This window comes from Schistocerca nitens, chromosome 3 (assembly GCF_023898315.1).
Source record: "Schistocerca nitens isolate TAMUIC-IGC-003100 chromosome 3, iqSchNite1.1, whole genome shotgun sequence".
NCBI lineage: Eukaryota > Metazoa > Arthropoda > Insecta > Orthoptera > Acrididae > Schistocerca > Schistocerca nitens.
In genome coordinates, this window is record NC_064616.1 from 194,238,629 (window position 1) to 194,266,453 (window position 27,825).

At 38.0% G+C, this 27,825-nt stretch overlaps 1 protein-coding gene across 5 annotated transcripts in view; it reads left to right on the forward strand.

Annotated features, from left to right (window-relative positions):
• Positions 1-27,825, forward strand: part of LOC126248141 (RNA-binding protein Ro60-like) — a 139,012-nt gene that overhangs the window by 85,826 nt on the left and 25,361 nt on the right. For all 5 annotated transcript variants that reach the window (XM_049948839.1, XM_049948840.1, XM_049948837.1 and 2 more), the window contains 3 exons: positions 8,634-8,733; positions 21,494-21,733; positions 25,427-25,599. In XM_049948839.1, the coding sequence (XP_049804796.1) occupies positions 8,634-8,733; positions 21,494-21,733; positions 25,427-25,599 (513 nt within the window). The remainder of the gene's footprint in view (positions 1-8,633; positions 8,734-21,493; positions 21,734-25,426; positions 25,600-27,825) is intronic.

Here is a 27,825-nt window from a genome sequence, read left to right on the forward strand (position 1 = left end):
TCAATACACTTACACGATCACAATGCCACAAATATAGAATACATCACATACATTCAGCAACAGAAAGATTCACATTAAGCAGAAAGGAAGGAGGAAGGGGATTCATCAACATAAAAAAACCTACATTATGGACAGGTAGACAATTTAAGAAAATTCTTTCTAGAATGAGCAGAAACCAGCAAAGTACACAAAGCAATCACTCATATAAATACATCGGCTACACTACCGCAATTTCATAATCACTTCTACAACCCTTTAGATCACATAACATTAACAGATACGAAGAAAGTAAATTGGAAAAAGAAAACACTGCATGGCAAGCACCCGTATCATCTAACACAGCCACACATCGATCAAGACGCATCCAACACATGGCTAAGAAAAGGCAATATATACAGTGAGACGGAAGGCTTCATGATTGCAATACAGGATCAAACAATAAACACCAGATATTACAGCAAGCATATTATTAAAGATCCCAATACCACAACAGATAAATGCAGACTTTGCAAACAACAAATAGAAACAGTAGATCACATCACAAGTGGATGTAAAATACTAGCAAATACAGAATACCCCAGAAGACATGACAATGTAGCAAAAATAATACATAAACAGCTTGCCTTACAACATAAACTTATAAAACAACACGTTCCCACATACAAGTATGCACCACAAAATGTACTGGAGAATGATGAATACAAATTATACTGGAACAGAACCATTATAACAGATAAAACAACACCACATAACAAACCCGACATCATACTCACGAATAAAAAGAAGAAATTAACACAACTAATCGAAATATACATACCCAATACAACAAATATACAAAAGAAAACAGGAGAAAAAATTGAAAAATACATCCAACTGGCTGAGGAAGTCAAGGACATGTGGCATCAGGATAAAGTTGACATTATACCAATTATACTATCAACTACAGGAGTCATACCACACAATATCCACCAGTACATCAATGCAATACAGCTACATCCAAACTTATATATACAATTACAGAAATCCGTAATTATTGATACATGTTCAATTACCCGAAAGTTCCTAAATGCAATATAACATATACCGTACAGTTAAAAGGAAGTGACGCTTGATCAAGGTCCGTGCCACTTTCCATTTTTAACCAGACTTAACGTCTGAGAAAGTAAAGAAATAATAATAATAATAATAGACAGTTGGGCATAGAAAGTGGTGGTGATATCGGCCTCCCATGCCCATTTGCATAATACAGGATGATCAATTCTTAACCCATCCATCTGGTGGGGAATTTTTTCTCCCACTGGTTGCCAGCCAGGAGCGGCACTGATGAGGAGTACATTTTCCCTCCACTGCGAGGTCATTGTTTGTGTAGAAATCTTGGGCAGGTAGCACGTGTTCATTATACAACACAATACAGTGTGTTGTGTGTAAATGTTTCAAGTAAAAGGGGAGAAATGTAAGTATTCTATTCACCAAAGAATATTCATGTGTGATAATTTATGTGACAACCGTACTATATTTACTATCCGCACCACAGGCACGGCAGCCAGACTTGCCAGCAGGCCACGTGCCGTGAAACCAGTTGCGTTAGCAATTGATTGCTGCTGCAACAAAAGCTGTTTCATGGTGCATTCATAGACACAATCCTCCGATAATGTGCATTATTGAGATTCCTTCACAAGACTGTAGAAGGATTATAATTTATATGTGCTGTATCATAGATAGTTTCAGACAATATATTGCCTAAATTAAATATGCCTCACAGAGAATCAAAAAGCAATCACAGTAATTACTAGCCACAGACACCATCTGCAGCTATTCTATGGTAACCAGCATCTGGAATAGCAGAGCAATATGGCAACAGTGAATAGAACAGATGGAATGATTAAGCTCATTCTCTGAGTGGTTGTTGTTATATAACTGTCCTGTAAACAACAAACTGTCAATTACTTTATTCTTCTGGTTCCAGTATTTTATTTTCTCATTACGTACACACATAAACCACCGAAATTCACTGTTAATTTTTAATATGTTTTGCCAAATTCATTGTAAATTTTTTACAGCATTTGCTATTAATTTCTTTAGCAAATTCACCATTAACTTTTTACCAAATTCACTGTTGGTTTTTTGCCAGTTTTGGTGCTATTTTCATCGTGGAATCAAAATTTATGTGGGAAAGGCACTGTCATTCCAAGATTATATACGAATTCAACCTTCAGGAGATTTGAAGTTGGAATGCAGTTTCAACAGTCAATAAGTATTCATTACGAATGTTAGTAAATTGCCATCCGCAGATGTATAACATTTTGATACTGCAAAATTACAAATTTCTCGAAATCTCATAAAAATTACCAATTTCACATTATTTTGCTAAAAACAGATAATTTCATGTTATCGTTTTCATGAAATTTGCGTGGCTATAGTAATCACATTATGTTACAAAAGAATGCTTTATCATCATTTAAAAATTCTTCAACTGAATAACAATTTTTTTTCATTTAAAACCTACTGTGGAATTGTTTCTCTTTTGGCATATTATAAATTTTCATGGCCATGTCCTGTTGGCTCTGGCCATCTAGTTTTAATCTATGAGAGGGAAACCTGAAATCATCTTTGTTTCTATTGTCATACACATTGTGGGAGTTCCCTGTAAATAATTCTAAATTGTTATATATGAAAATAAATTACTCATTAATGTAAATAAACACAATATTCGAAATACTTACAACCCTAAATAGTGGACACGTGAATCCTTAAGGTTACTGTTAAATGTATTACTAATAATAATTCTATGCTGTAATAATATTGTATTTATCTACTTACATTTCCCCAAAAGATAATGTCATATTTTACAACAGACTCGATGTATCTGTGGTAAACTATTTTTATTGCACAAGACAGTATCATTATTGTTGTTGGTGTTGTGGTGGTGGTGGTGGTGGTGGTGGTGGTGGTGGTGGTGGTTTGATGCAGCTCTCCCTGCTACTCTATGCTGTGCAAGCTTCTTCGTTTCCAAGTAACTGCTACACCCTACATCCTTCTGAATCTGCCTCACAACATGTCCTTCCCACCTATCCCTTCTTCTAGACAATTGGTGCCACAAATTCCTCTTCTCCCCAGTTGTGTTCAGTACCTCCTCATTAGTTATGTGATCTACCCATCTAATCTTCAGGATTCTTCTGAAGCACCACATTTTGAAAGCTTCTGTTCTTTTCTTGTCTAAACTATTTATCATCCATGTTTCACTTCCATACATGGCCACACTCCATAAAAATACTTTCAGAAACAACTTCCTGACACTTAAATCTATACTCGATGGTAACAAATTTATCTTCTTCAGAAATGCTTTTCTTGTGATTGCCAGTCTACATTTTATATCCTCCCTACTTCGATCGTCATCAGTTATTTTGCTCCCCAAATAGCAAAACTAATCTACTACTTTAAGAGACTCATTTCCTAATCTAATTCCCTCAGCATCACCAGATTTAATTAGATTACATTCCATTGTCCTCCTTTTTCTTTTGTTGATGTTCATCTTATATCCTCCTTTCAACGCACTGTCCATTCTGTTCAACTGCTCTTCCAGGTCCTTTGCTGTGTCTGACAGAATTACTGTGTCATCAGCAAACCTCAAAGTTTTTATTTCTTCTCCATGGATTTTAATTCCTACACCAAATTTTTCCTTTGTTTCCTTTACTGCTTGCTCAATATACAGATTGAATAACAATGGGGATAGGCTACAAACCTGTCTCACTCCCTTCTCAACCACTGCTTCCATTTCATGCCCCTCAACTTATAACTGCACAATTTGTAAATAGCATTTCACTCCCTGTATTTGAACCCTGCCACCTTCAGAATTTGAAAGAGAGTATTCTAGTCAATGTTGTCAAAAGCTTTCTCTGAGTCTACAAATGCTAGAAATGTAGGTTTGCTTTTCCTTAATCTACCTTCTAAGATAATTCGTTGAGTCTGTATTGACTCATGTGTTCCAACATTTCTACGGAATCCAAACTGATCTTCCCCAAGGACAGCTTCTACCAATTTTTCCATTCATCTGTAAAGAATTTGTGTCAGTATTTTGCAGCCGTGTCAACACTTCTTTGGGATTGGAATTATTATTTTCTTCTTGAAGTCTGAGGGTATTTCGCCTGTCTCATACATCTTGCTCACCAAATGGTAGAGTTTTGTCAGGGCTGGCTCTCCCAAGGCTATCAGTAGTTCTAATGGAATGTTGTCTACTCTCGAGGCCTTGTTTCGACTTAGGTCTTTCAGTGCTCTGTCAAATTCTTATGCAGTATCATATCTCCCATGTCATCTTCACCTACATCCTCTTCCATTTCCATAATATTGCCCTCAAGTACATTGCCCTTGTATAGACCCTCTACATACTCCTTCCACCTTTCTGCTTTCCCTTTTTTGCTTAGAACTGGTTTTCCATCTGAGCTCTCGATATTCATCCAAGTGGTTCTCTTCTCTCCAAAGGTCACTTTAATTTTCCTGTAGACAATATCTATCATACCCTCTAGTGATATATGCCTCTACATCCTTACATTTGTCCTCTAGCCATCCCTGCTTAGCCATTTTGCACTTCCCTTTGATCTCATTTTTGAGACATTTGTATTCCTCTTTGCCTGTTTCATTTACTGTGTTTTTATATTTCTCTTTTCATCAATTAAATTAAATATTTCTTCTGTTACCCAAGGATTTCGGCTAGCCCTTGTCTTTTTCCCTACTTCATTCTCTGCTGCCTTCACTATTTCATCTCTCAAAGCTACCCATTCTCCTTCTACTGTATTTCATTCCCCTGTTCTTGTCAATCGTTCCCTAATTCCCACTCTGAAACTCTCTACAACCTTTGGCTCTTTCAGTTTATCCAGTCCCATCTCCTTAAATTCCCGCCTTTTTGCAGTTTCTTCAGTTTTAATCTATAGTTAATAACCAATATATTGTGGTCAGAATCCACATCTACCCCTGGAAGTGTCTTACAATTTAAAACCTGGTTCCTAAATCTCTTTCTTACCTTCATACAATCTATCTGAAACCTGCCAGTGTCACCAGGCCTCATCCATGTGTACAACATTCTTTCATGATTATTAAACCAAGTGTTAGCTATGATTAAATTATGCTCTGTGCAAAATTCTACCAGGCGGCTTCCTCTTTCATTCCTTAACCCCATTCCATATTCACCTACTACTTTTCCTTCTCTTTGTTTTCCTACTATCGAATTACAGCCCCCCATGACTATTAAATTTTCATCACCTTTCACTATCTGAATGATTTCTTTTATCTCATTATACATTTCCTCAATCTCTTCTTCATCTGCGGAGCTAGTTGGCACATAAACTTGTACTACTGTGGTAGGCATGGGCTTTGTGTCGATCTTTGCTACAATAATGTGTTCACTATGCTGTTGGTAGCAGCTTACCCATGTTCCTATTTTTTTTTTTTATTCATTATTAAACCTACTCCTGCATTACCCCTATTTGATTATGTATTTATAACACTGTATTCACCTGACCAGAAGTCTTGATCCTCCTGCCATCAAAATTCACTAATTCCCATTATATCTGACTTTAACCTATCCATTTCCCTTTTTAAATTTTCTAACCAACCTGTCTGATTAAGGGACCTGACATTCCACACTCCGATCCATAGAACACCAGTTTCATTTCTCCTGATAACAACGTCCTGCTGAGTAGTCCCCGCCTGGAGATCCAAATGGGAGACTATTTTACCTCCGGAATATTTTACCCAAGAGGAAACCATCATCGTATAATCGTATAGTAAAGCCGTATGCCCTCGGTAAAAATTATAGCTGTAGTTTCCCCATTCTTTCAGCCATTTGCAGTACCAGTACAATAAGGCCAATTTGGTTAATGTTACAAGGCCAGATCAGTCAATCATCCAGACTGTTGCTCCTGCAACTACTGAAAAGGCTGCTGCCCCTCTTCAGGAACCACATGTTTGTCTGGCCACTCAACAGATACCCCTACATTGTGGTTGCACGTATGGTACAGCTATCTGTATCGCTGAGGCACACAAGCCTCCCCACTAACGGCAAGGTCCATGGTTCATGGGGGATTGAAAATGCAAAAATGTTTAACTAGATTGCCAAGTAGTTTATGTGAAGATTACAATAATTTTTTTCCTTAAATGTGTTCCCAGGAATTTGGTGGAATCTGCTTCCTTATGTTCTGATTTTTATGGGTAATTTGCGAGTTACTTTGACGGTTTGGTTTGAAATTACGTTAGTTTAGTCTTTGACTTGTTTAACTTTAATCCATTTAGATCAAACCAATGTTTTAATCTGTTTAGGGTTTTTGTTCCATAGTTTCACTTTCAGTGAATACAGATGTACCATCTGAAAATAAAACTGAGTGTGAAGTTATATTTAAGGGCAGATAAACTATGTACATTAGAACAGGATTGTAACTGAAATGGAACTGCTTGTGAAATAACTTTCCAGTGTGAAATATAATTCCTTTGCATGGTGTGACAGCTGCCCTTTGCTTTGAGTGTGTTAAATATGATTTAAACCATTTCAAAGCACAGTCATAGATGACAAATCTATGTAATTTATGGAGCTGTAGGCAGTGATTCACAGAGCCATATCCCTTTGTAAGGTCACAGAAACTTTCTGTGATCTTTTGAGACTTGTCCAAAGATAATCAGTATAATCACATTGTTTGTATAAATTTCTTGATGACACACATTGTAGCCTTGCCTTTCTATAAATCAAACTGATTTAGTGTGGTGATAAATTTTTGTATGAAATTTTGGATCTGGGTTGCAGCAGTGTTTTCAAACACTTTGTTAAAGTTGTTTGTTTGATAATAATGGTTACTCTTTCTTTTGGTATAATTGGTTTATTATTTGTGCTGTTGCTGGGGGTAGATGTTTCTCTTGATTAATTTTTCCTATTCCTCATATAATTGCTTTAACATACTGATTGAGAGAAGATTTACTGTTTGTTTCCTACATCTCACTCTTAGCCTCTCTTGAAGAGCAGCTGTACTGCTGCATACTTTAGTGCATCTGATTCCTGATGATATACTAGAAACACCTTTAATTACTGTAGCAGGTATTTCATCACATACAGATGAATTTTAAACATCGTGCTTAGTTGCTGTCTATTTCATGATATAAACATATAAAATTTAAATTTTTTAAAATATACTTTTCTACTACTTTAGGTGTCATTATTTCAAATTTAGATAGTGCCCTACTGTTATCTTGATCTAAACCAAAGGGATGTGCATTGCCTAGGTACCCACTTACATCAGCATGTGATTTTTATTCATTTATTTTTTTAAAAACATCATTGATATTCTTATATTTTTGGGGGATTTATAATGGTGGTGTTACTGAACTTAGTTTTGGAGATGTATGGATTCCCAACTATGATACTAAGTTCAAATTTTATAACTGACCATAATGCTTTTGATTTTTTGATGCGTGGTTCAGAATGAATCTTTTGTGTGTAATTTCTTTTGCCAACTTTACCACCCTTCTCATTTGAACTTTATAGTTATATTTATAACTTTGTAGGTACAATTTATAAAGTTTGCATTTGTATTGCTTTTTCGTTCATTGTGTGATTGCCTTTTTCAAGAACTTGACACTTGTATGCCAGTGCCAGTTTGCTTGCCATTTTTATGGCAGATTATAGGGAGAAATATTTTGCAAAAGTCTTTCAGGAGGTTCATATATTCTTTGTTGAAGTGTCATTTGATGCACATTTTCGTAATGCCTCAGCCACCACTAATACAATATTGTCAGAGATCCATAAATTAAAGCAGAACTTTCTTGTATAATCAAATGTATAATTTGTCAGAATGATATCTGTACATGTTGCAGTTCACACTTTCTCTATTGTGAATTATGTGAAGTTTAACTTGAAATCGTATAATTGAATCATATCACTAAATTCTTTGTATTCACTGAATGCATTTATTAAGTTTATGTTAAAATTGGCACCTATCATAATCCTTCTGTTTTATCTTTTGTGAGTTTACATAAGACACTCCTGGGTTTAAAAAGAGATAGCTTAGTTATTTCTTTGTCTGGGATTCTATGTATTGAAATCATTAGAATATTGTGACCAGCAAATTCTACACAGTAATTTTCAAATGTGCTTTCATCATTTAGAAAATTAAAATTCTCTGTTACCTTATTTATTAAAGAATGTTTATTGGGAATTCATGAGCTCTGGAGTGTTCTCTCAGCAAACTAGGAGCTACCTTTAACTCAACTGCCAAGTTGTGTTGTGCAGTGGTTAAGACACTGGACTTACATTGTAAAAGAGTGGTGTTTGAATTCGCTTGCAACCATATAAGTATAGGTTTATTGTGGCTCTGCAAAATCTGTTCAGGTGAGTGTTGAGATGGATTCTAGAAAAAGGACACAACCAATTTTCTTCCCTTGTCCTTGCCCTATCTGGGCTTGAGCAGATCTGTCTGACAGGATGTTCAAACCTAGTCGTCATTTCTTTTAATTCATTTCCATTCTAAGTAATTAATGCTGTATGATCATAGTTGCTCTCTATAAAAAGTCAATAATTGATGATACTTTGCTGTGTTTATTCTTAATGAAGCATTGATTGTTCTGTCATGATGATGTACATTATTTTTCTTTAGGTTGAGATTTATTGACAGATCAAGACCAGTTAAGCCCCCACCACCAGTCAACCCTGCTGTTGTAGATGCGGCTAATGCACTTTTGAATACATCAGTCAGTGTGAGTAACCTGTGTAACTTTAAGAGATTCAAAACTAATTCAGAAATTAATATTCCTCCATTTATGGTCATAATATGTTGAAGATAGGTAAAATAACTCAACATGCCAGAGCAACATGTGGCTGTAAAGCACAGTATCCATACACATGTTATTTTGGTTGAGACAGCAACTTTCTTTTTTGTCTATCATAGCTGCCTAATACAATACCAGCCATGCCATTTATTTTTAACCTGTGGCAGAGTTGTCACTTGCAATTTCAGAAATCTAAAAACCAATTTTATTGTCCTGTGTTTGAACAGTTGTATTGGCAACTTTTCTTTATGACTTAACTGAGCAGTATAAAGCAAAAATTTAATATGCTTTACATTTTTATTTTAATTTATGTGTAAAACATATGTAAAACCAGTTGTGTGAATTGTACCTCATGTCAGAAATTATTGAATACATGATATTGCTTGGTTGTTGTATCACATGACAGAAAATCATGACATCTCTGTGCTCATAATATTTCTAATTACTGTCTATAGAGCCCGTTTTATGCTACAATAAACTAATGGTGCATGACATCTTTTAAAGGTGAACAGAGGATAAATGTACCCTCCTCACCACCATATACCAACCTGCTCAATCTACTCCCCCTCTGACTGCCAACATTCCAAATTCATTGCCAATGTGCATTAACAGCGGTACTAGCCTCAATGTGGGTTTGATAGCTTCTCTTTTGTTATGATTTTAGAGGTATCCATGTCCTGCTAGCATTTGAGTAAATATTATTTTGTTGTCAAGAACAACCATAGGTTGTTATGAAGAAATGTATTGCTGTGAGGGCTATATTTATGCACAGGCTACCGAGGCTGCAGCGTAGGGGCTTACACCACAAGGAGGCCTGCACTACAGAAATTTAAAATAAAAATTTTGTTTTAATACTGTAGTGCAGACCCTCTTATAATTAAAAAAGACATAGACATAACTGTTTTGTATGGGCTTATTCAGCTAAATTACTCAGTGGACAGAGATATGAATTAAGTTAACATTCACTTATGATATCACATTTCCTCTCACCTAATTCCCACTGGTACACTGTCAAATGTGTGGCACTCCAATTTGAAAAGTCTCTAACACTTTGGAAAAAAAAAGTGGTTACCCGAATTTTGGCAGTTTTATGTGAGGTTGGTTCTGTAAAAAATCAATTTCTTCCGTACTGTTCTACACCCAAACATGGACTCCTTTTCTCTCTCTCTCTCTCTCTCTCTCTCTCTCTCTCTCTCTCTCTCTCTCTCTCAAAACAAAAAAAAAAAAAAAAAACAAAAAAAAAAAAAAACTTTAAGGTAACTTCATTCATTAACAAGTTATCATTAGAAATGTAAAAGATACTTTAAAATTCATAGTATCTGACAGTACCTTACTGACTCATGACACCGTAGCAGGGACATGCAGCCACCGTGAACAATTCAAACCAAATGTGTTTTTAAAAAGAGTTAAGATGGTATTTTTATAAGAAACATTTTTGTCATAATAATTATATTACTACTAGTTTACTCTAGTTAAAATATGTTACTTTAAAACTGTTACACTAATGTTTGCCAGGACATGAATCTCACTTCTTGTTTTCCTTTTAAAAAATATAGTTGTTCATAACTATGTTAATAAATAGTGTTGAATACTATACTTACTTCAGTTCCTTTCATTTCTAATCTCAGAAATTAACTAAATTATACAATTTCACAGTAAAGTTTCATAAATAATAAACCTTGAAGATTGTGTAATAGGCTTTTAATTTGAAAATTTCTCTGAAATGCTATGTTTTGCATGTTATGTATCGTAAACATTGCCCTGGTTCGGCACACATCATGTATTCAGCCTAGTGTTCTTCAGATCCTAAATGTGGTCCTTATTGCAGTACTAATTTTATAATTGATGTGCTGTTGTTAAGTGTGTTAACTAAAAGGCAAAAAATTGTTCAGAAAGCCACTATTTGCGGCATTGTCAAGGTCCATTATGTGATGTAGAATCCACTCTTCACACCATTAGTAATGAATTTATCCTTTAAGAGCCTTTTCGCTTTTACATGTGTTTGATTGGAGAGTGTGGGGCGTGTCAGCAAGATAAGAACATTGCTGTAAGTATCTGTACAGAGCTGGAAGACTTCAAAGTAATTCTCTGCCCTCAAATGCCTTGAGTCGTTACCTGGTTGCACATTAGAAACATTGTAACATCAGATTTATGATGAAAGTAAAGGTTGATGGAGTGATCCCAATTCTGGGTATCCAGGTTGGAAGAATAGATGGCACGTTGGGCCACAGAATTTAGCAAAAGGAGACACACACACGGAATTATATCTGCATGCAGATACGTGCCACCATCTGGTGCAGAGGGATGAAGTGCTCAAGACACTGGTACTAATAGCTCATACCCCATCACAAAGCCTCCCATGAGAAACAGATAATCAGAAAATGGTGTTCCAGAAAGACGTCTGCCCTGAGTTGCGGATTTAACTAGCCTTACACTCCACAACAACTGCATAATCTACAGACAAGAAGAAGAATTAGGAAAAGAAGTTTCTGTAGCCTTTCTTCCGTATATTGGCACTTTATCAGAGAAAATTGGACAGATTCTCAGACAACACAAAGTTACAACAGTCTTTTGTCTCCTAAGTAAGAAAGACCGATGACCTCACAGTTTGGTCTCCTCCCCCAATCTCCTAAGTAAAACTAGACCACTGCTAGAGAGTGTAAAGCATGATCTCATGCTCTTTAAGGCAAGGATGTACCAAACCCTTGCCAATGTGGGAAGCAATACAGTAGTGTCAATTATTTGAACGTCGGTCAACCAAACGATCGCTTAACAGAACTGTTACTTTCTCACATGTGCCGCCCTCCCTCCGCTACAGTCAGCTCTCCCCACCCCCTACACTGCAGAAATGCTGAGTGACCAACAATAGTAATCATTGGCACTCTGTTACAATCGCTTGTATCAACTTTGCCGGGTAAAGTGAACTTGTGATATAAATACAAGGAGAACAACTGTCTGCTGATTCATCAGCAGCAGAGTCCACCCTAATAGCTGAGTGGTCAGCACTACAGGGTGCCGTGCAAAGGGGCCGGGTGGAAAATAACAAACAGACTGATATGTCTGCTGGCTGGAGTGGCCTTGCGGTTCTAGGTGCTACAATCTAGAGCTGAGCGACCACTACGGTCGCAGGTTCAAATCCTGCCTCGGTCATGGATGTGTGTGATGTCCTTAGGTTAGTTAGGTTTAATTAGTTCTAATTTCTAGGCGACTGATGACCTCAGAAGTTAAGTCGCATAGTGCTCAGAGCCATTTGAACCATTTTTGATATGTCTGAAGTGCTCAATATGCTGAAAGAACTCAGTTGTCTTGAATGTAATGAAGAAGACAGTAAAGAATTGATGAGTGTCAACAGTGTAGAGCCAAGGAACCAAATCATGCAAGATAGCAAAATTGTAAACTTGATCACTGATAAAGCTACTGTGGCCACCATCTCAACAACTGGTGGTCCTGTAGATGAAGAATACAATATACTGGCTGCTTGTGAAGCATTTACATTTTTAGCTGCTGCCGTAGATGGTTTGAAGTTCAAGATGAAAGTGACCAGCATCAGATACCTGTCCTGAAGAAAGTGATGTTACTTAACTGCTCATAAGTGGGGATGCTTGCTTAGACAGACCAAACTTAAGGACTTTTTTAAGATTTAATTTTATGCATATGTAATGTACATGCAAAATGCATTTATAGCACATATTTTCTGTTTATTAGGCTGTAGTATTGTTCTCATAATAAGAGATTATGTTATAAATATATGTTGTTTTTATTGGTAATTTGGTAAACAAAAGTATAGAGTCAGATTATGGGAATAAACTAGTTTTCCGAACACCCATGTCCCCTCCCCCCTCCCCCCCTCCCCCCCAATTAGTTTGGGTAATTGACACTGTATTGTATATAGGTCAAATGATCAACACAGTTGAAGGCTGCTGCTGTGAACATCAGTGGCATACCTGTTTACTACAGCCTAACAAATTGGCAGTTGCAGAGCACTGTTTATCTGAAATATACACTATGGAATCTGGAGATTTTGGCATGAAGAACCAAATATTGAGACTCACCATAAAGCGGAGATGCTGAGTTGCAGATAGGCACAACAAAAAGATTCTCACAATTATAGCTTTCAGCCATTAAGGTCTTTGTCAACAATAGACACATGCACTCACACTGCGTGCACGTGTGTGTGTGTGTGTGTGTGTGTGTGTGTGTGTGTTGTTGATAAAGACCTTAATGGCCGAAAGCTATAATTGTGAGAATCTTCACACTTGAAGCTTTTGGCCAATGGCCTTTGTCAACAATAGACACACACACACACACACACACACACACACACACACACACACACACGCAACTCATAGGACGTGTGTGAGTTGCGTTTGCATGAGTGTGTGTGTGTGTGTGTGTTGTTGACAAAGGCCATTGGCCAAAAGCTTTAAATGTGAAAATCTTTTTGTTGTGCCTATCTGCGACACAGCATCTCCACTATATGATGTGTAGCAACTTTCCTTCTCTAATATTGTTACATTCCCTCCTGGATTTTCTATTGTTTGAAATATTGGGACAGTTCATAAAATAAGCCACCAAAATAAATGACAAGAACAAACTGGTAAAATTGTGACTGCAGCTACTTTCTCAGTAAGGCCTGGGAACCCACTCTCATTATGATTAGAGAGAACAAGAAGTTTTTCAGAAGACACAATGAGATGACTTGAGAGGTGGGTGGAGTACAAACAGCCACGCCGCTGATACCATCTCCACAGCTGCTGCCACAGGCATGCAACTTTGGGCACGGATGATGTATGGAACGCTACTCCAGAGACCCAGGGGCAGTGGATATAACTCAGCTGCATGTCCTCATGAGGTCACTTCGTCGGTGCACCTGATGATAGCGACAGGGTTGCTCGTGGAAATATTGTGCCCATTTTATAGTGAGAAGTGGCAGTACATCCATGGACTGTTCTGTCAACATGTGATTGATTCACTTTTAGCTCATATAGCTGCTGTGTCTTGCAAATGGCTACTACTCTGGATGAAACCAAGTAGTCATAATAATGTGACTATAATGTAAATGTACAATAATAGAATTATGGAAACTTCAAAATCAGATCTCTTAATGTCATTAACAATTATTTGTTAAAGAATTATGTTAATTAATAACTAATTGAAGAATCAACTGCTCTAAAAAGCAGCTATATTTGCTAAAATAGATCACTGCATCTGTATCAAAATAAAATAACTTTGTTTCTCCATTAGCTACAGTAAATTGGTTGCTGCCATGTTTTCAACCACCTCTCATTTTAGGCTGATTAAAATTAAATGTTGGTTTTCATTGGTTTGTCACTGCTTGAGTGCAAAGGCTGCTGTGGAAGGGAGCGGGTCAGTTCAGTGGCGTAGATGTGATTTTTTTTTTTTATAGGTAAATCTAGTTTTATTCCCTTGATCACAAGTATTAAAGATACTTGTGGTCTTTAATAGGCTGTGAACAGGGATGAACATTCTGTCTGTGTATCTACCAGTTGCCATGTGGCTACAAAATCCAGAATTTTTATTCTACAAACCACACTAGAATATCCTCATATCATATACTTTAATGGAATAGACAAAAAGTCATACATTGTTTAATTTGGGTGTAACATTCAATCATTGTCTGTTATATTGTAACATTTAAGATGTCACGGTAATGAAATGTCATACTTGATAAGGAAATGTCAGATGTTAATAATGTGACTAAAGAGAAGTCTAACCAAAATGCAGTACACGTCACTCATAAATCAATGAAAATTGAAGTGAGGAGTTTATTTTGGCCTAAACAAACAAAAAGTCATTTTGGAAAACAGCTTAATTGGTGAACTGTCTCACTACAAAAAATGCTATAAACACACTAGAAAGAAAATTCCATTTTGTAAACTTTATTTCTGTTGACCAACGCAGGCCACTAAACTCGTAATTTATGGTGTATTTTATCCAGCAGCGATCACTTTTTCACAGCAGTCAGTGTTGTAATAATGTTCAAGAGCAGTATTAGTATGAGTACCATAATATTACCGTTTTTCACAAATGAAGCATTCATTTCAATATCAGTGTCTTAACCACCTTTCATCTCATATCACTAACAGCTTCACAACTGGAAGTGTCTGGTGATATGCTGTCACTAAATGGTCTTGTGAGACATGACGGTGTTGCAGGTATTACGAAAGTGAGAAGCACTGAACACTCACTTTAATTTCTTGGCAAGGATAATACTGCCTTAGTGCATGCAGATTGGCATGGTTTTGGTAAACACTTTCACTTTCAAGTGCCATGGTGACATAAGATGTTTTTAATAATGACTTTGTCATCCATTCACGTACTATATGGAATTCAAATATTCAGTTGAAGCTGGTGCACTTGACAATAGTCAGAGATACATGAACTTAATTATGTTTGTATTGAGCAGCATAGAAATCTATCATATTCCTTACACATAAAAATATAACCACGTGTAAACATTTGTACCAGACAATTTGTGTTGGTCATTTGGAAGAATATCCATTTTTCTTTCCTAAAGCATCAATATATATAATGCAAACAATCATGTGACTATGTTTCCCTCCATATTCACAGGCAGACGTTAGATGTACTAAGAGATAGGGACTTCGGTGGCCACTGAACTGGACAGCTGTGATCAGTACATCTAGTGGAGTGGAGGTACTGACTCATGGCAGAATGTGCAGTGGCTCTGTCAAGTTAAGAGACCATAATTAATATTGTAGACAAATTAGAATCTTTCCAACAGTGATAGAAGTTGTTATCTTCTTTTCAGGAAGTTTACCTACACTACATGATCAAAAGTATCCGGACACCTGGCTGAAAATGACTTAAAAGTTCATGGCTCCCTCCATCGGTAATGCTGAAATTCAATATGGTGTTGGCCCACCCTTAGCCATGTTGACAGCTTCCACTCTCGCAGGCATATATCCATTCAGGTGCTGGAAGGTTTCTTGGGGAATGGCAAGCCCATTCTTCATGGAGTGCTGCCCTGAGTAGAGGTATCGACATTGGTAGGTGAGCCTTGGCACGAAGTCGGCGTTCCAAAACATCCCATAAGTGTTCTATAGGGTTCAGGTCAGGACACTGTGCAGGCCAGTCCATTACAGGGATGTTATTGTCGTGTAACCACTCCACCACAGGCCGTGCATTATGAACAGGTGCTCGATTGTGTTGAAAGATGCAATCACCAGCCCCGAATTGCTCTTCAACAGTGGGAAGCAAGAAGGTGCTTAAAACTTCAATGTAGGCCTGTGCTGTGATAGTGCCATGCATAACAAGGGGTGCAAGACCCCTCCATGAAGAACACCACTGCCTCAGAATTTTACTGTTGGCACTACACACGCTGGCAGATGACGTTCACCGGGCGTTCGCCATACCAACACCCTGCCATCGGGTCGCCACATTGTGTACTGTGATCTGTCACTCCACACAAGGTTTTTCCACTGTTCAATCGACCAATGTTTACTCCCCTTACACCAAGCGAGGCGTCATTTGGCATTTACCGACATGATGTGTGGCTTATGAGCATCCGCTCGACCATGAAATCCAAGTTTTCTCGCGTCCCGCCTAACTGTCATAGTACTTGCAATGGATCCTGTGTGATGGTCTGGATAGATGTCTGCCTATTACACATTATGACCCTCTTTAACTGTTGGCGGTCTCTGTCAGTCAACAGAAAAGGTCGGCCTGTACACTTTTGTGCTGTATGTGTCCCTTCATTTTTTCTGCTTTACTATCACATCGGAAACAGTGGACCTGGGGATATTTAGGAGTGTGGAAATCTTGCGTACAGAAATATGATACAAGTGACACCCAATCACCTGACCACGTTCGAAGTCCGTGAGTTCCGCGGAGCGCTCCATTCTGCTCTCTCATGATGCCTAATGACTACTGAGGTGGCTGATATGGAGTATCTGGCAGTAGGAGGCAGCATAATGCACCTAATATGAACAATGTATGTTTTTGGGGATGTTCGGCTACTTTTGATCACATAGTGTATATTATTCTCCTAATTAGTTTCTAAGACACCAGTCATTTATAGAAAAGTGATTCCGTAAGTATTTTTTAACTATGCCATATGAAATTTTGATGTACATGCTTTGAGAGTAAAGGAGACCACTAACTGAAAAGCAGAAGCATTGAGTCGCTGGAAGGGACACACGCAACAAGAAAAGAAAACTTGATAGTTCTCGGAATAAATGTGAGTACAAGTACGCACCCCCCCCCCCCCTCTACACACACACACACACACACACACACACACACACACACACACACACAGAGAGAGAGAGAGAGAGAGAGAGAGAGAGAGAGAGAGAGAGAGAGAGAGAGAGTCATGTGTCCAGCCGGTACTATATACGGTGTCCCATTTATCTTGACCACCCTAAATAACTGTTTGTCTAGATGCAAATTATAAAATGTTTCAAGCAAATGTTCTTTAGCCATCAGGCAGACATCAATCAACATGATTGCCTTCGTTGTTGCTTTGTTTTTTACAAAGATATGAACAGCGGTATGACTTGTTTAAGTGGTTCCCTGTATATTTTATTCAGTAATTAATTTCCTCTCCTAAAGACCTATTGAAAAATGTATCACAGTGTAACATTCACTGAAACACAACGTTATTAATTACATAACACAACATTGACTTTAACCCCGGGATCACAAACTCGTCCACTTTCTGGAGTTGTCAGAAAACAAATGAAAACCAAGTACAAACATAACACAAAATTGACTTTGACTCTCCTGTACCATTGCGCAGGAGTAGAACATTGAAAGGTGCTTAAAGTGGTGACCCTGGATACCGATACACTGGTGCACTAGTTGAATGAAAGAATTATTTACTGCTTCCAGTGTTACCTGCTGAAGAGAATTAAAAGCAAGCACGATACGTTCCTGGATGTCCTCTGGAGTTGTTGGAATATCACGATGGACAACGTCTTTAATGCATCCCCAAAGAAAAAAGTCCAGAGGATTTAAATCAGGAGACCTAGCAGGCCAAGTAACTGTTCCTCCTCAACCAATCCCTCTTGCAGGATACCTTCGGTTCAGAACACGACGTGCATGCAAGACAATATGTGCTGGACATCCATCGTGTTGATACCACATAAGCATTCTGGTTCTTAGGGGCACTTCATCCAGAAGAAGAGGAAGAATTCGCCTGAGGAAGTTGGCATACACTGTGCCGTTTATACTACTATTGATGAAATAAGGGCCAATAATTGTAGTACCAAGCATCCCACACCAGATGTTAACTCTCCATTGACGCTGATGTTCCACCTGTCTAAGCCATCGGGGGCTGTCGCTGGACCAATAATGTAGGTTTCTTGTATTTAGCTGTCCTTTGTTTGAGAAGGAACATTCATTAGTAAATAGAACATTGGAGAAGTAGTTCGGGTTGGCAAGGATTTGCTGCTGTGCCCACTGGCAGAACTGTACACGATTCTGGAAATCATTCCCATGCAATTCTTGTTGTAGGTGTACATGGTAAGGATGGAACTGGTGACGTGTAAGAATATGATATACACTGGTTTTAGGAAAGCCAATCTCGTGTTCAAGCTGTCATGTGCTCACGTGTGGATTCATAGCAACGGAAGCGAGAACAGTAACTCCAGCAGCTTCTTCTGTGCGAGTGCTATGACGATTGCATTGTCGTGGGTTGAAACTTCCCGTTTCCTGAAGCATCGCAACAAGATGAGAAAACATCCGTCGGGAAGGTGGGTTCTTGTCACGATATCGCTCTCTGTAGAGTTCCGCTGCCTGTGTAGCATTTTGCCTACCTTCAACAACAAACAATAAAAGAAACATTATGTTGATGCAGTTTGTAGGAAGGACAGCCTTTACTGTATGCCTACTCTACACAACAGACTTTAAAAGGACTAAACTACTGTACTAAATAGAAGAAAACAGTATTGCAGTTACTGTTCTGCTAACTTACATTCCCCATAGATGAGTAGCATTTCTACCTTCTATTCATTGGTGTACATTCTACTCACACAACTCTTCAACTGACAATGGTTGACGGAATGACGGGTGTGCATTCTACTTATGTTTACATTTGTCCTCTATCAACGCCAGCTCGTGGATGTGTTCCATTACCCCAAGTACCTGCACTAAGGGCTGGTAGCGTCAATGTCAGTGTTCTGTAATTTAATTAATAATGTTGTGTTTCAGTGACTGGTACACTGTGATACATTTTTGAATAGGTCTTTAGGAGAGGAAATGAATTACTGAATAAAAAATACAGGGTGCCATTTAAAAAAGTCATACCGCTGTTCATGTCTTTGTAAAAAACAAAGCTACAACGAAGGCAATCGTGCTGATTGATGTCCCCCTGATGGCTAAAGAGCATTAGTTTGAAACATTTTGTAATTTGCATCTGGACAAACAGTTATTTAAGGTGGTCAAGATAAATGGGACTCTCTCTCTCACTCTCTCTCTCTCTCTCATGCACATGTGTGTGTACTTGTATTTCTGCTTGTAGTCTATAATGCTTCTGCTTTTCGGTGAGTGGTCTCCTTTGCTCCTGAAGTAGTTACATTCTGCCAGAACTTTCCTAGTACAAGAATTTTGATGTACTATTGATGTGATGTAGTATTGTCGCTTAACTAGCTTTATCGAGGGACTGTGTTAGTGGAATTAATCAACAGTTGGCGTCAACAGCACTCTCTCTCTCTCTCTCTCTCTCTCTCTCTCTCTCTCTCATATTAACTTTTTAGTCAAACTACCCATACCACCACCTCTTCAGATACACAGTGTTGCACGTGAAACAACATATACAGGGTGTTTAAAAAATGACCGGTATATTTGAAACGGCAATAAAAACTAAACGAGCAGCGATAGAAATACACAGTTTGTTGCAATATGCTTGGGACAACAGTACATTTTCAGGCGGACAAACTTTCGAAATTACAGTAGTTACAATTTTCAACAACAGATGGCGCTGCAAGTGATGTGAAAGATACAGAAGACAACGCAGTCTGTGGGTGCGCCATTCTGTACGTCGTCTTTCTGCTGTAAGCGTGTGCTGTTCACAACGTGCAAGTGTGCTGTAGACAACATGGTGTATTCCTTAGAATATAGGATTTTTCTGGTGTTGGAATTCCACCGCCTAGAACACAGTGTTGTTGCAACAAGACGACGTTTTCAACGGAGGTTTAATGTAACCAAAGGACCGAAAAGCGATACAATAAAGGATCTGTTTGAAAAATTTCAATGGACTGGGAACGTGACGGATGAACGTGCTGGAAAGGTAGGGCGACCACGTACGGCAACCACAGAGGGCAACGCGCAGCTAGTGCAGCAGGTGATCCAACAGCGGCCGCGGGTTTCCGTTCGCCGTGTTGCAGCTGCGGTCCAAATGACGCCAACGTCCACGTATCGTCTCATGCGCCAGAGTTTACACCTCTATCCATACAAAATTCAAACGCGGCAACCCCTCAGCACCGCTACCATTGCTGCACGAGAGACATTCGCTAACGATATAGTGCACAGGATTGATGACGGCGATATGCATGTGGGCAGCATTTGGTTTACTGACGAAGCTTATTTTTACCTGGACGGCTTCGTCAATAAACAGAACTGGCGCATATGGGGAACCGAAAAGCCCCATGTTGCAGTCCCATCGTCCCTGCATCCTCAAAAAGTACTGGTCTGGGCCGCCATTTCTTCCAAAGGAATCATTGGCCCATTTTTCAGATCCGAAACGATTACTGCATCACACTATCTGGACATTCGTCGTGAATTTGTGGCGGTACAAACTGCCTTAGACGACACTGCGAACACCTCGTGGTTTATGCAAGATGGTGCCCGGCTACATCGCACGGCCGACGTCTTTAATTTCCTGAATGAATATTTCGATGATCGTGTGATTGCTTTGGGCTATCCGAAACATACAGGAGGCGGCGTGGATTGGCCTCCCTATTCGCCAGACATGAACCCCTGTGACTTCTTTCTGTGAGGACACTTGAAAGACCAGGTGTACCGCCAGAATCCAGAAACAATTGAACAGCTGAAGCAGTACATCTCATCTGCATGTGAAGCCATTCCGCCAGACACATTGTCAAAGGTTTCGGGTAATTTCATTCAGAGACTACGCCATATTATTGCTACGCATGGTGGATATGTGGAAAATATCGTACTATAGAGTTTCCCAGACCGCAGCGCCATCTGTTGTTGAAAATTGTAACTACTGTAATTTCGAAAGTTTGTCTGCCTGAAAATGTACTGGTGTCCCAAGCATATTGCAACAAACGGTGTATTTCTATCGCTGCTCGTTTAGTTTTTATTGCCGTTTCAAATATACCGGTCATTTTTGAAACACCCTGTACCTTTTCTAATACAATCTGTATAAAATTGAAAGAGCACGGGGATATTGGCATGTTGCTTGATTTGTTGCTTACTGTACCTATATGACTTTATTTGATGAAAGAAACATCATTTCATTGTAAATAATATATTTGTTACTTGTTACGGTGGTAAGTGCACTTCATAGACAGTTTTCCTAAAAGTATTTTCTCCATTAACTAACTTGTATTACTTTTATGTTTACCAGGATCTAATTTACTTCTGTTTGTATCTAAACTAAAATTTAATTATATTTTGCAACCTTTAAAAGAATACAAAAAGATGTGTACTTTTTGTGATTATTTTTTGAAAAATGTTTCAGCTTCTTAAACCAACTGGCTTGAAGTATATAATAGCAGTCAACAATGGATTTGATATGATACTGACAAAGTGTTGGCAGTGTCGTGAATTGACATGTTGTATGGCTGCACTCCTGATAACATATTGTATTTACAAAACGGAGACAGATGCTACTGTTCTTATATATTCAGCATCAGATATGGAGGAAGTGCCATTGGATAAATCACTGTCTTTCAATGAAACAATTTCAACAATGAGAGCGGTAAGATTGAATTGACTGAACGTGATACCAAGGATCAAAAAGTAGTGTATACGCTTTAGGAAGTTTAATATCTTAAGAATGAGTTTAGACTTTATATTGAATACTAGTGTGTTGATTTCATAACTGCACGTTCAGATAAAGGCTAAAGACTTATATTCATCTCAGACGCAATAAATAATGTGTTCAGAAAAGTTAAAAGTATAAAAGTTCTCAGAAAGGCATGATGTTGTCTTGTCTTAAATGTTATTTAATGTCAAACGATGGAAAATCACAATAGGATAACAACAGTATTATGAAAAGGATAGATTGTTACTCACCATATAGAAGAGATGCTATTTGGTGATATATACATGGTCATGTGATTTATGCTGAAAGTATTCTGATTCAAAGTTATTGATCATCTGTCCATGCAGGTGTAGCTACTTTCACTGCCAATTGAATGTAATTGATTTTTGAAGCTGATAGAAATATCGTACTGTAAACCATTGTCTTACAGTGCACCAGACCATTAAGTAGTAGGTAGTCACATATTTAAATATGTCTGCTTGTGTCTGTATATGTGTGGATGGATATGTGTGTGTGCGCACGAGTGTATACCCGTCCTTTTTTCCCCCTAAGGTAAGTCTTTCCGCTCCCGGGATTGGAATGACTCCTTACCCTCTCCCTTAAAACCCACATCCTTTCGTCTTTCCCTCTCCTTCCCTCTTTCCTGATGAGGCAACAGTTTGTTGCGAAAGCTTGAATTTTGTGTGTATGTTTGTGTTTGTTTGTGTGTCTGTCGACCTGCCAGCACTTTCATTTGGTAAGTCACATCATCTTTGTGGGTGTGTACCTAATGCTTAACAATTCCTATTCTGGACACATTGCTGTGCAGACTTGATTTGTGTAAGAATTAAAAGTATGTGGAACAAGTATGGGGTCAACTCTGTATATGATGGTGATGGCGATGGTGATGGTTGGTTGGTTGGTTGGCTGATTTGGGGGAGGAGACCAAACAGTGAGGTCATTGGTACCAACAAGTTAGGGGAGGATGGGAAAGGAAGTGGGCTTTGCATTTTCACAGGTACCATTTGCCTGAAGCGATTTAGGGAAATCACAGAAAACCTAAATCAGTATGGCCAGATGCAGGTTTGAACTGTCAACTTGAATTCGAGTCCAGTGCGCTAACCAGTGTGCCACTTTACTCGGCTGTGATGAATCTAGTGAATCAGCAGTTGTAAAAGGAACTCTTCCAAGAACCATTAAGTAGTGTCAGTGTAGAAATGTAATACAGACATTGTACTGCTTATGAATATTGCAGGTAGGGCAGAGACATGTCAAAGAAAAGTCTGAGCAGAGAAATTAGTTTTATAGTAATACAGAAAAATGTTGGAAAGCAAATAAGACTGCTATAAGAATTGTCTGAGAAGTAAAGGTTCAGTGGTTTCTGTTCATGGGAAAATAGTTTTATTTGATAAAATTTTCATAACAGTTTTCTGCCGTTGTCCAGATACATGTATAGCCTGAGCTCTGGCTTTTATATACCAGTGTTCCCACCTGTCACCAAAATAACATTTTACTCAATGTTTTATCTCGTTATTATCATGAAAAATGTTGCTCTATAAAATATGAATTCTGTAAATTACCTTGATGAAGTGGAATGCAGTTACTGGTATAGTACTTCAAAAAATTCGGATGTGCTGATGGGTCTGTGGAGATAAAATGAAAAATAGCATTCATATTAAACTACTATGAGAATAATGTGACAGTTAATAAAATTACATTTTCCTTTACAAATGTCTTTTATTTCAGTTGAAAGCTAAGTTTTCTGAAGCAAGATATTGCCAAGAATTTTGATGCAACTACATTATGAACATATCTATGTGAAGAATATAGTCTTCTAATATCATCGATATGATTCTGACATTTGTCTTCCTACCTGGCCATACTGTGGCAGCTGAGCATAATGCAGTTGACTTGACCATTTACATTTTGTAGATTTAGTTTTGTGCAGAATATCACCAGGGGAAAAATGTTCTTGACGTCTGTCATGCTCTATAAGTTCCACTTGTCATCTTTGTTTTACCTTATGAACATTAACCATGAATGAGAGCATTTCAAACTCCAAGACATTAGATAGAGGCAGATTAATGTCATCATATTCTGAAACTGTAAGGTGTGCTGCACAGTAATTCTTTACAGCAAATATTTTGCAAAAATATCAGGGATATAGAAATAAATACTGTAGATAAGGAAGAAAGATGGTACTCCAGTCTGCCAGTGTATTAAGACTTTGGTAATCAGCTTTAAATTTGTGATCTTGTGTTCTAAAGACTTTGACTGCCAGAAATCCCAAGTCGGGTATGCCTTGTGTATTCACCAGACAGCAGCTTCTCAAGACCTGGAGTTGTAGCCACAAGAGAACTGCTTTACAGCATCAACATTGTGCTCAGGAAGGGCAGTCCCTGGTTACAAGCTTCAGGTTTGCTGTTGTCTTGTCAGTCAGAGGCAGGTGGTAACCATTCATACAATCACCCTTCCACAGGCGTCTTCTCTTGAACTGTCCAATGGAAATTCTGTATGATGTCAGGTATCACGTGACAACTGAAATAGGATGGAATATAGGGAAGGCCATCCTCAGAAACCGGCACAGCTATCCAGAGTTAGGTTTTCCAGGGTTTCACTGCCTCACTTAAATAGAATGAGGATGTGTGCTTTCTACTTAGCCAAATTCTAACTGCCTGATGCTTCTTCCAATGTGCACATTTCATGCTGCATCGTGCAGTCATCTCATAGGTTTGCCTTTCCTCTGTGTACTATCATATTTCTCTCCCTCATAACACGTCTTTTTCTAAAGTGTGGCTCACTCTACAATGATTCATTATGTGTACTAAAATGTGAGTTACAGTTGTTGTTGTGGTAGAAATGTGTCAATGTAGTCATTATTAGTGAAGTTATGGCACCACTACATGTGTTAACTTTGATCCTCTTCATATTTATGAAGACAAGCAATTTTTTTTATGGTTATTACATATTGTGTATTACACTGTTTTGTTTTGTTGTATGGGGAGAAAAATAACTTACAGCAAAAGTAAATAGGATATAGAATATAAATTGCAGTAGTAAGAAAATATTATCTGGAAAAGAGAAATACATTATCATTGAATATAAACTGAAGTGTTACAAAATCTTTCTGAAAGTATTTGTCTTGGAGCCTTACAAGGAAGTGAAATGTGGTAAGATAACAGAAACTCTTTCAGCTGTGGTTGTACAAAAGAATGCTGAAGAAAGGACTTATTTTCGGGGGGGGGGGGGGGGGTGTCGGGGGTCGACAGCGAGAGAGAGAGAGAGAGAGAGAGAGAGAGAGAGAGAGAGAGAGAGAGAGAGTGGGGGAGAGGAGGGGGGGTTAGTTGTAGAGGGATATGCTAAAGATACAGTATATACATAATAGACTACCATCGAGAGCTCCATCAAACCAGTCATCTGATTGAAGACAATGTGATCAATGGTAATTTAACGTGCGGAACCCATGTTCTTTGTGTTTGGAAATAAATAAAAAGTTTTTAATTGTTCAGTAATTTTTACATTAAATACTGAAATAATTCTTACTGATATATGCTTTTACTGATGCATTGTCTAATCACATTTTCATTTTTATGTAACATTAAGAAAGCTTTATGAAGTATTCCAATTGTGCAATATTTTTGTTTCTAGCGTTGTTCTGCTGCTAAAGTGAATATGGCACAACCTGTAATGTGGGCACAGAAAAACAAAAAGGCGGTTGATGTGTTTGTTGTTATAACAAATAACAACAATGAAACAAGTTCTGCTTCTTTACCAACATGCTTAAATCAGTATAGAACTGAAATGAATCTTCCTCAAACAAAGTAAGTCCAAATAAACTGAAACATCTATTTACATTACATTCCTCTTTTTTGATAACATATCTGTGTTAAGTTGATGGCCAAATTCTGTGAACTTGTCTGGAGTTAGTTACACTATGTCACCAAAAGTATCTAGATACTTATTGCTCTCCATCAAGAGGTGTGAGACCTCCTTTTGCTGTTCAGTTCAATCTTTAATCCTGGAGCAGAACTTCACACTAAAATCTAGTTTGCTGAAGCATGTTTGAATAGGGGTTGCACATTTTGGGCAAATTTATCCACCCCACAACATGTACTGTAGTCCAGCAAGATGTTACGTAGGGCTCAAGCCATGCCTGTTAGCAGCCCGCATGATTTTTCCCACACAATGAGGAAAGGATCATTGCTTTGCAGATAGAAGAATTGTCATTCTGAAAAAGTCCCTCTGTCATTACTAGTGCTTAAAATGTTTAGAAAAAAACTGTGTTCCTTTTTCCATCAACCAAATTGATAGTCCCAACTCACACCAGGTAAAACAGCCCTAGGCCATCACGCCAGGTTTACTAAATTTCACTGTTCACTCAAACATCCACTAGGTGCACATATGCTTGTGTGACTGCCACGTTTATACTGCAGATACATAAAACCTTGTTCTCGTTATTTGATGAATAAATGGTAGCTTTAAGCAATGTTGTATATCTTTCTATTGTGATCAGTGACTTCTGGACAACAGTGTGACCATCTGATGAGTCCTTTTGTCCTTTGAGGGCTCATTCTGTTACCTTTGTACCAGATCTACAAGGGTTGTCTTCTGCAACAAATGACATACCTGAAAATTTTAAATGAAATTAGCTTTTGTCTAGCTCATATATTAGGATACTCTGTGCTTTTATGTGCACATCTTCACTATAGATGTTGAGTCTGGTTCATACCAGAACTGGTAGGAGTCCAGTACATTGGCAGCTTTTCGTTGTCATGAATTGAGTATTACCATGTAGTAAGTGTTGAGAGTGGCCTTTTAAACTTTCTTTAATGAGATTCCCATTTGCAGGAATGCCACTTCTCAAAACAGAACTACATGTAATGGCCACTTCTCAGATGTCATTATAGCTGCTTCACCAGCTGGTAAATGACATCAGTCAGCTATTCTCTGAGCCCATCTTCTTAAATAGAACTGCCACAGTGTGTTATGTTAATTATTGCTCCACAAAATGTTTTTCTCTCTCCTAGTTGATTGGCATCACTGCATATACAATAAGAGACAACACCCAACATTTACCAGTGTTATTTGGTGTGTTTATGAATACTTAGTCACAAGTTCCCATACATCACATTGAATATTCATGGCACCTGGAGAATATCCTAACATTATGCAGTTCCTCAGTGAGAACTGCAGTGGATGATTGAAAGTTTGCCTACTCGTTGCAATCGTGGACAGGTCACACAAATAATTGACCTGGATATAATTAGGTGAATTAAAATTGTGGCCTTGATTCATTATGCCTGTTTCAGGAATTCATCTGCTCGTCTTGGAAATTCATGAACTCTGTGGAATGAATTATCTGTTCTGGTCTGTCATATCATCTTAACAGACTGCTAATGCATCTTGATGGTACACATGGTGGATAATGTCACTATATCTAGCATACTTTTTGCGTGTTGTCAGAGTCCCTTTAATAAAGTAGTAATCTACTGCAACATTTTTACTTGAGATGGACTATATTTGATGAAATCTTTGTCATCAGACATCATCGTCATCATCTCACTTCTGCTAACTTTTCAGGAAAGATGAAAAACATGTTACATGAAATCTTTGTGCTTTATATTACTGATACTTTTGTCACATGATCTGTGTTGTCAGCTGTGTAATTTCACATCCAGTAGACAAGACAAACACATTGTGTGCAGAATAAAGGAACTTATATTTTGGAAATGTTTGGATTTACTATTGAATCTGATACTATTCCAGTGGTTACTTGATAGACTGGTTATATTTCATCATGTTGAAGCTGAATCCAAAATGTATTCATTTAAACAAAGAATATTACATAGGTTGCATATTTTTTATGAAACCACTAAAATGGAATCCAGACAATTCTTGAACATTTATGAAAAACAAGTTACAATCTTTCTCAACAGAATGAGTATTGTTCCTGCAATAACCAGCCCTCAAATACATAACACTTAGCATTCATCCATTGGGTTGTAGAGACCCTCTTCTTCTATCTCACTGTAATCACATTCTTCTGT